Below are 10,321 nucleotides of genomic sequence, written 5' to 3' on the forward strand. Positions count from 1 at the left end.
ATAAATACACTTCTGATTTCTAGCACCTTCTATACAGCACACTGTACATGTGCTAAAAGAGAGAGATGTTTGTTTTGGTATTGTTTTCTCAGCATTGGAGAGGCCTGAAGGAGTGGCAGCTCAGGACTTTGTGGCCATGGAGGAGTTCCAGCAGCGGATCAATGCTGTGTCACTCGAAAAAGTCAAGTTCTATTACCGGAGGCTCAGGTAAAGTCAGGCACACACTGTAGAGCCTTGATCAGTATTATTATTATTTTTATTTTTTAATAACAAGATGGTGGTGATTGCTGACACTTAAATTCATGGGTGTAAATTATTCAAGTAATGTGGTTTTTTTTATTATTATTATTATTATTTCCAACAAGTAAGCTCTACACCAACATTGTGATAGCCCTTTAAACTTTGTCTTTTTTTTTTTTCTTTTTTTTTGCAGGGCTTTCTATTTAGAGAAATCCAATTTATCATCTGAATCAAATTCCACTGCTATGAAAATAGATCATGTAAGTAACCCCTACAGAAATGTTTGATCAGTTCTCGTTTTTTTTTTCTTTTCAATTTCTTAGTAATGCACAGTTTGCTTTCTAGCTTGCAGCGTCCTTGAGCTCCAAATCTGATTTTATACCCTCAAGCCCTTATTGTGTTTTAAAATCTGATGCGGATGGCCAGAGCAGCCTCATGTGGCCACCTTAGGCAAGATCAGTTAGACTCATTTTCCTTTACTTCTCTTGTACAGCTGCTTCGTCCTCTCAACACCCTGGATGACCTGTGCAGGCTCATGCAGACATACATGAATGTGAAGCCGAGTGCGGCAGGCCACCCATCCGGAGTCAGTGTGCTGCTGGTGTCCTCAGAGCTGTGCAGCCGCCTGGGGGCTTGTCACATCAGCATGTGTGCCACTGGCATGCAAAGGTAACAACCACTTAACTGATATCTTGATCCTGATCGTTTCATGTGTTTTATATCAATTGTAAACAAAACCGCCAGCTTGTCTTGTTTATTGCTTTCAGTTGGATTGTTTAAAAGATCCCTGAAATCACCAGTTGTCATTTTGCATAATGTTGTTCTTCATATCTGCTCTAGGCATAAATAATATGATAAAGACTTGTTCTTATCCCAGGAAGTATTTCAAATTACTTATTTAACTGTTTGCTGTTACTCTTCTATAAACATATACTGTAATGATTTATAATTCGTGTCGCATTAAGGAGGTCACAATTTGACTGTGATTCATTAGGGATCTAAATAAAACATCTAATAAAACAGTTACTTATGAACTAATTGCTGACAAAAAAAAAAAAAAAACGCTCAATACAAAAAGATTTTCTGAATGTGGTTTGCAGATTAAAGCCAGATTCAAATGCATCTCGAGCACATTTGGTTGTAAAAGCCATACATTGCTATTTTACCTGATACTCAAGCTGCATCATGGTTTAAAGATTTTTTTTTATTTATTTATTTTTTTATAGTAAATCAAGATGATTGGAAATTTTTTGTTCCTTGTTAGTGCTGCTGAATGAAGGAAAGGGTATTTGTTCCAGTTTCTACAATGCATCAGATTTGCCAATGACATCACATGATGTCATGAAATTTAATATGGTATGATGTTATGAGTTGTAAGACAAGCTGGAGTAAATGGGTTTTTATATAGGCATGGTGTTGGCATCTGATACATACTTGACAATGTCATCAGATTTATTATCACACATTTAGTTTCAGTAGGAATGTTGTAGCTGACTGAATGCTTTCTTTCTGGACATGCAATTAAGCTTTTCCCAAAACAAGTGGTAGGTTTTTTTTTTTTTTTTTTTTTTATAATAATTTATATATTATTTATAAAATATTTATATATAATTTCAAATTTAGAAAGAGGGGACCATCTGGGTTCAAAACAATAAAGAGATGCATCCCCCTCCCCCATCTCTTTGTTCTCTCTCTTCTGCCAACATCCTCAGTACCACATAAATTCCTACTAATGACTGGATAGAATCTCCTTTATAAAAATTGCCTAAACTCACTTACTATAAAAGAAAGAGATTATGTTTGCACACAAACCTACAATTCAAACAGAGTTTTAAATGGACGTTCAGTTGGTTTAGCATAAATAAGCAGAATCCTTATATATTATAGAATCATGGACATAAGTTAAAAAAAATCCTCTATTCTACAGAATGTGTTTTCTGGTTTAAACTAAACCCTTCATCAGTTTCTGTGTGAATTCATGAATCCAAGAATGCCTTTAATCTGGAACATGTTGTACAGGTGCACCCTTGCTGTCTCCTTGGAGCAGGCCATGAACCTGGCAAGGAACCATGGCCTCATGCCCCGCTGCTTCATGCAGACTATGGACATTATGCGCAAGCAGGTACGACACTATAAAGAACTGCTATTAACTTTACTAGGCTTTATAAAACTATAAAACAGACCTATATATATTGGCTGAGATAAGCTGTTTTTGTTTTTTTGTGGTTAAGTGTAACATTTCAAGTGTGATTATAGATTAATGTGTACACCCATGTTAATCCATAGGGCACCAGAGTAGAAATCTCTGCTAAAAACCTTAAAGTGATGGACCAGATGCCTGCCTTCGCCCCAAGGTATCAGATATTCCACTCAAAGCCAAATCTAACTTTTTCTTTCCTGAATACCCTTTGCAGAAGTCCCAACATCTACAGTTTAACCGTAGCAGTTATGATATTTGACCCCTGGCTTTGGCCATAAGGGAGACAAAACTAGGCTTTTCTGCTTTCTCAGCTAAAGCAGCATTCAGACAACCATGACTAGAAATCAGCAGAAAAAGATGCCGCTACATCATCTAGGTGTAAAAGATTAGAAATCAAATGGTTGATTGTTTTGCTTTTATGGGTTTTTTTGTCATCCAATGCTTTTTAATTTGTACTTTCAGTATGTATTGTGTACTGAGCTTACATCATTATCACATTAACTCTTTTAAGTTGTAAACGAGTTTATTATTAAAAGTGTAAAGACCAGTATAAAACAACGACTTATTTTCATATACAACATAAAACGGACATTGAGAAGAATGCAGCCTAAAATTGTCAATTTTTGTAACAGGTTTATAGTCATTTTGGTTTTTGTAAAAAATAATTGCTATTTCTCTGTGGGTTGTCCTGTTTTGCCATGTGAGCTTTTGTTCTGAACTTAATAATATTAAAAGAAAAAAGCTTAAATATGTTTGTTTTGCTTGTTTCAGACTCTACAAGCTGTGTCTCCCTCCTTCCGATGGTGACCTCTGAGTTTCTCCTCGGAGCTTCTTAAATGTTCACTTGAAATATTAAAGGAAAGACTCTGGGACAGCGAGACTTGTTAAAGAACTCACTTTGCTTTTGCTGGATATTTCCGTTTTACCACACTTTGGCTCTGAGGGGACATTTACAGGGGGCTGACTAAGGCTCACACAAAAGCTGTGTGGGAATAGTCTGGTCACAGTGCTACCTTGGGTAGCCGAGTCTACTCCCACTGCTCCACCACACATTTCTTCTGTTAATCTGCTTGGATTTTGCCACTGATTGGTGCCGCTACTAAGACTGTGGATCTTTTTTTTTTACCGAGGTTCCTAACTACCTGTAACAGACTGTGTTCCTCACTTTGCCTTGGACTGCAGCCTTGGTGAGCTAACCAGGTCCGTCTCTAGCTGGCGCTGCTCTCTTCCACTGCCTCAGACACGTGGTGATTATGTGCAATTACTGTAGCTTAGCGTGTGCATTCCTGCACTATTCCTTTCTGAGAGTATTCTTCAAAAGGAGTGTTTTAATTTCCATCACATCAGGTCTTATCAATTACTTAAAGCATTCCGGTCTAACCGCCTGACAGTATTAAATGGACCAAGCTGACACTGTTTAAGATGTTTTATGCTTAATTTTATTTGATTTTACATTACAGTTTGTGTCAGAAACTCAGTAAACGATCCAGGAAGAAAGGTCAGAAATTTTAGGTCAGAAAGCTAAATGAAGTTATTCAGTTAAACATTTGACTATTAATAATAAACTCTCAAGTTTTTTTCTTCTAATCAAATCAGAGAAAGACAAAAAAAGACGTTTCTTTGCTTGTGTCTAGTTTTGGCACTTTTAATTTCTGGGTCTACCAACAGTACAGAGCTATTCAAGAGCAAAGAGTGTTTTGAAAAGCACAATTAAAAAATAAACTTATTCAGTAGTGTTTGCTAAAGTACTGTACAACACAAAGATATCATTGAAGGATGCTTAGAATTTATTCTATTAAATTTCATGTATGTGTGTGTGTGTGTATATATATATATATATATATATACACACACACACACACAATATTTAAAACATAAACAGGTCTCATTTGGGATCATAATGCTATAATTTAAATTAAATAATTAATATTAAAGCAAAACAATATAGAACTGTACATCTTTTTCATTTTTGTATACATGCTGTATATGTGAATAGGAGAGTCTTTCTTGTGTATTTCCACTTACATTGTTTTCAGTATTTAAATTTATAACCATGTCCATGTGGTCAGTAGAAATTTACAGACAGTTTGATAAAATGCACCAGAGCCGGCTTCTCAAAAATCTAACATTATTCTCCACGTTTTTTGGTTTCTCAAAGCAAGCTCAATTGCTATTTATTTGATTAGCCTGTGATAGACTGAGCATAGGCTATTTTTTTTTTTCATTCTAAATTAAGAACTGATATTTATATTCACAGAACAGAATACATTAGTTTTAATCATATTTTATTGAATGGAATGCCACCTTCCCTCCCATGACTTATACATGCTACAGATATTATTTTTCCCATAGATGACAAAACACTGTGACAAGGGTCATGATCAATGTTATGCAATGCTGTGTTTTTTACATTCACGGTGCCTTTTGGGTAAGAAAAAATATTTGGCTGTCCATTTTTATTTTTTTTTAATACCTAATATGTATACTGTATGTGCAGCAGGAAGTGAGATGATTACATCTGATTGAGGTTGAGCTTGCTTTGGAGAAACCTGATTAGCATGCTGTAACATTAAGTATTTTAGTATATGAGTGTTGTCCAGCCCTGGGTGGATTTCCTGCATCCCGGGGCTTGGAATGGGAATCTTTTGGTCAGTAAAAAAAAAAAAAAAAAGGCTTTTATAGAATAAGCTTAAGTATTTAATGGTGATGCTCTTTAACTTGTAATATCTGTGGATGTCTGAATGTACTAAGAGATTTTTATAATGAATGTGATCATTGCATCATGTCTATAATTCCAGCTCATTAACAGTCTATTAAATTCTGACAGGTTTGAGTTAATATAATTCCACACTGCTGGCTGATGCATGTGATCACATACACAGAATTACTGTCAAAAGCAACACGCATGTTTCAAATGTCTTTACTTCACCCGAGTGTTCTGTCAAATCAGTCTGGAAATTCTCATTTCTGATGGTTAATAAACAGTATTGAATTATTAAACTTCATGACATTACATAGTAAGGTGTGTTGCCTCGTAAAATGGAATGTAGTACTCATATTCTAACTTGCAGCATATCAAGCAAAACAAAAAATGCAGACCAAAGAAAATGTATTCATGTGGTCAGGAGAATTTTTCATTTGGTGGTTTTTACACACACGTGTCCAGTGTTGTCCATAAATGAATAGTGTTCCAGCTCATTTATTCTACAGGACCTGCACGAGATGTTCTCAAATTACATGGAGCTGTTCTATTGATAAATAGACCTACAGGTATGAGAGAAACTCACAATTTTTTATTCCTTTATTTTATACGAAATACACAAATATTGCTCCAAACATAAATTCTGATTGTGTGGGATGAATGTTTTTAAGTATTATTATTCAAATACTGTACTTAAATACATTTTTCAGGTAGCTGTTCTTTATTGAGTATTTCCATTTTGGGAAATTTTCACTTCACTGCATTTGAAATATGTACTATCTGACTTTTTACATTGACAAATTTTCTTATTTTTACTACATTTCAGAGAAACATGTTCCTCGTAACCCAACGGTTCTCACGAGAGTTTCCTTGGAGTAAGGGTTCTCTTACTCAGTAACAACAGAAAAATCTCTCCATAAAAAGGAATGATGAACAAGACAATGGAACTGCATAAGTATTAAAATACCATTGTAATAAATCAGTAATTTTTCTATTTGATAAGTCCATTTAAATGCAAAATTTGAAAAGGAATGAAAAGGGTAACTTTAATTGTAGTACAGAAACAATGTACTTCATCCATCCATCTGCCTCCATACTTGGTAACACTGAGTGACTTTGACTCGGTGCAAAATTAGGAGCATGCTAAACTATAGTAAAAACTTACCTCAAATACTACTAAATGTTTTAATTGACAACTTTTCAATTATATTGTTGGGTTGGGTGTAGAGTGTAAAGCGCTTGGGGGTTGTCAGAACTTCATAAAGTCTAGGGCTGGCCCAAATCGCCTGGACTCAAGCAATTAATTAAAGCAGCAGTATTGGTTGTGGCTTCTGGTTGGTTAAAATGTGTGCTTGAACACTATTGACACAAAATACATTTCCTTTTTTTTTTCAAGTTGCACATTTATTCCAAAGCCTTCTGGGTTTATTGGTTTTTTTTTTTGCCCATTTACAGTGACTAATTGCACTGTCTTGGGGGGAAAAGTCACAAATCTCTTGCTCAATAAATCTTTTTTACAAGAGCTTGTTATGTATCACTCTTCAGCTTGTAGTGGATTGTAAGCTTTAACTATTAGGATTTAGTAAACCCTAGTTATATAAGCATCTGCTAAGCTTTTTAGGTACAGTATATTTACTTATTGTGTAAATATAATTTGCAGTATTGTTCCCTGTCTGAACTACACCAATGATTTACTGCACTCATTAACTAAATGCCCCAGGCCAAGAAAGTCTATCTTACCTCATCTAAACTTCAGAGCTGTTAATCATCTATAAACAAATGTGTAGCAGCTTTATTTTATTCAAATTGTTTTACAATTATAAATTTTTTTTTTTTATTGTTTATTACATTATTTTAAACTGGCAACTTTTAATGATCTCCTTTAGAAAAATTAAGGAATTCAAACCTCTACCAGGTTGTGGGGCAAAAAAGAATGTTGGTGCATAACATGACAAAACCACTGTTATTAATTAATTTATGTACTTACTGTCATCATTTAATTTTGGGGGTATGACAGCATGGCTGTGTAAAAAATAAAAGAAAAAGGAGCAGTACTATTATCATTAGTTATGTAATATAAGATATGCATCACTAAACAGCTTAATTACTAGGTCCAGTTTAACATGCTGTAAGAATAATTGATGAGGATTCGAAGGTCTCAATGAAACAGGCAATCTGTAATTTTGTTGCTGAAAATGGTGTCTTTGAAACATACACACACACACACACACACACACACACACACACACACACACAACCATCTTACAGACTCATAACTGTATTTCTAGGTTGTATGGTTTTAGGCTTTCTATTGTGTTACCAATAATCTACAGTTTTATTTAGCTCCAAGCTCCGTATCCCCTCTCTGCCTTGTTCCCCTGCAAACAGCTCGTTTTATACTCTACATATAGTACATTTTAGCTAAAATTTGAAAAGAATATAATTGAATCACTTCTATCATGCTTTAATTTTAATTGTAATACAATAATAGATTTCAGTGTTTCAGGTCGAATTAAAAATCCTGCTTCTGTAAGCTCATGGAGTAATTTTGTAATTTCTTCCTGGAAACTTGCAGTGCATTTTCTAAATGATCCTGGCAAGTCGTGCAGGAGGTCCGTGAGGGTGGAACATTAGAACTATTGCTAAACGACTGCAAAGTCATCAGTGCTGACTTGAGCCCCATTAATTAACATTAAAATAGTTCAAAGACAGTCAATACAGCTTTGGGCCAGTAGCTTTACAGAAGCTTTTCAGCAGACTAATCACAACCTCTTGTTTATTAGCTTAACCTTTTCCTCTGGTATGATCTACACCCGACTCCACAGCATGTTATGTTTCAAAGCTATACATTTTCTAGGTACTGAGTAAGTCATCCTTGCTGGAGGTAGATACATAACCTTATATCTTTTCCTGGCTAAAAAAAGAAACAGAGACATTATATCACCCTGTTCCATTTTGTCCTCCCGATAAGCAGTGCTTTTACTCCTACACAGGTGCAGCTTTTCCATCTTATTGAGCCATTATACCATGCCTGTTTTTATTATTCATTTATATCTAATTGTGTTGATAATGCTAAAATATGTAATAAAAGCATCAGCTTTTGTCAGGCACTTCTGCACTCAAATCATCTTAAAGCTATTCACTACCGTAAGTTATTTGATCAGGGGGCAATGATTCAGAAGTGTACAAGCTCCTGCTCTTGCATGCTTTAGCTCAGCAGCTTAACCAGATCAGTCTGTTGATTTCTCTAGAAAGTTTAGCAATACCTAGCACAATGATATCAATAATAATTTATTATTATTTTTAATAATTGTAACAGTTACATCAGCCAATACATATCATGTGATGCATAATAAGCCACAAGCGCATGCCCACAATAATGAAGATATTAGATGAAAGTATATCAAATTCAAAACTTATTTTATAAAAGACATCTATTTTTTAAAGGATTTCACACAACAAGTTGAAATTATGGATAAGGTGAGGAAGAATTAATACAATTCTCAACAGATGTACAAACAATGCTTAATGGGAAAAGCTACAATGCCATAGCAAAGCCTTTACACATCCTTGTCACCGCACATTCAGTTTTAGAATTGAAGACAATTTGCCAAGACAATTGCGCCAAGATTTATCCACAAATCAGCAAAAAGATGTACTATTAGTAAAATGGGGAACAGGACTCAAGACTAAGATTAATGCTATCAGGATGACTACCACTGGAGTAGGAGAAGGATAGCTATTTAGGTTAGTACATCAATGTCCTGTCTCATTGGAATGTTAAAATCTACCAGGGAAGCTTACCAATAATACACTGATTTTGCATGGGTAAAAAAATGCAATCAATTCAGATGCCACTACCCTGAATGTACAGGCTGTTCTGAATGTCTGTCTGCCTCACTTTTTGCATAGCTCCATTAAATGATTTGTTCTCAGTGTGGTCACTAGTGAATGGGCACTTCTGAGGACATTCTGCATATATCACACTGTCACGTTCACTGAGTGGTCTGGCGCATGACAGAACTTAGAAACCCATTAGACTCTTTTAAATGTAATCTTTTTGGCATTCAAGCATTATATCAAAATGGTGCTTTGTTAATTATTGGGACCTTAGTAACAGATTCCTTGGTAACAGGAGCAGACACTGTTAAGCTAGCAGTTATGTGGCCTACTGCCAGGCCCTACCCTTATTATACCTGTAGACTCCTATAAACAAACAAGCCCACTACTGATGTTGCAATAATGTTGTTGTGGTAAAAACCTATTAACAATCAATTTTCCATCCTGAATCTGTAACCTCCTAAACAGGCCTTTGGTATCCAAGGCAGATTTTGCAAGGTCATCTTGCACACATCAAACAAATGCATATTAAACCTTAAACCTTGAGTCTTTATTTTCATGGGGCAAAGGGTTCCTTTTTTCAGAGTAGGGGTCAAATATGACATTTGAATCCCTTTCAAATGTTTTATTCTTTTTAGAGATGTTTGTTTACCCCTTTCAGAGGTGTATATTCCTTACAAACATAGTGATTTCATTCACAAGGACTAACCCTCTGCATCCAGTAGGGACTGTTGCTAAGTGCAAAAGTGGACAATGCTAAGTGCAAAATAGCTAGCATATTGGCAATGCATTCCACTCAATTAAGTGAATTTTTAATTATCATTTATCAATATAGCCTGTACATATACTACACCAGGACAAAATGTATATCCTTGAAAATAGCGCAACACAGTACCCAAGACCACACAGGGTGCAAATACACAACGGTATGAGACAACTGCAGAACAATAAATACATAGAATGCATGTGATACAATGTCATAGGTTTGAGTGCAGACACTGATAACTCCATAGTAAGAACCTATTATATTGTATGCAGAATAAGACCAAGTATAGATGAGTGTAAGTAAAGGTCATAGGCTCTCTGTACACTGACAGTAAGAGGTGAGCATTGACAGATGGTGTAAAGACAGGGCTGTTTATTGATTACACTACACCATACATTATTACATGACCTTGTTGGATGTTTTTGTTGCAAGTTAAGTAGCTCTCACTAAAAAATATTAATAAATCACCAGTTTAACCTTCTAAGGCCATGGCACTTGCTGGCATCAAAGTTTTTTTTTCCCCACAATGTTTTCATTATTGGTTTGCAAGTGGAAAATACATTGTACTGTATGC

General features: G+C 35.2%; 1 protein-coding gene across 1 annotated transcript in view; it reads left to right on the top strand.

Annotated features, from left to right (window-relative positions):
- The window catches only part of prex1 (phosphatidylinositol-3,4,5-trisphosphate-dependent Rac exchange factor 1), an 84,459-nt gene extending 79,002 nt beyond the window's left edge, over positions 1–5,457 (top strand). Inside the window, exons 35-40 of the mRNA XM_083553860.1 lie at positions 93–207; positions 434–500; positions 734–909; positions 2,260–2,362; positions 2,527–2,594; positions 3,212–5,457. Coding sequence (XP_083409986.1) covers positions 93–207; positions 434–500; positions 734–909; positions 2,260–2,362; positions 2,527–2,594; positions 3,212–3,254 — 572 coding nt within the window. The 3' untranslated portion in view covers positions 3,255–5,457. The remainder of the gene's footprint in view (positions 1–92; positions 208–433; positions 501–733; positions 910–2,259; positions 2,363–2,526; positions 2,595–3,211) is intronic.
- The last annotated feature ends 4,864 nt before the right edge of the window (positions 5,458–10,321 follow it).

The sequence above is a fragment of the Silurus aristotelis genome (assembly GCF_946808225.1).
Source record: "Silurus aristotelis genome assembly, chromosome: 11".
Classification (NCBI taxonomy): domain Eukaryota; kingdom Metazoa; phylum Chordata; class Actinopteri; order Siluriformes; family Siluridae; genus Silurus; species Silurus aristotelis.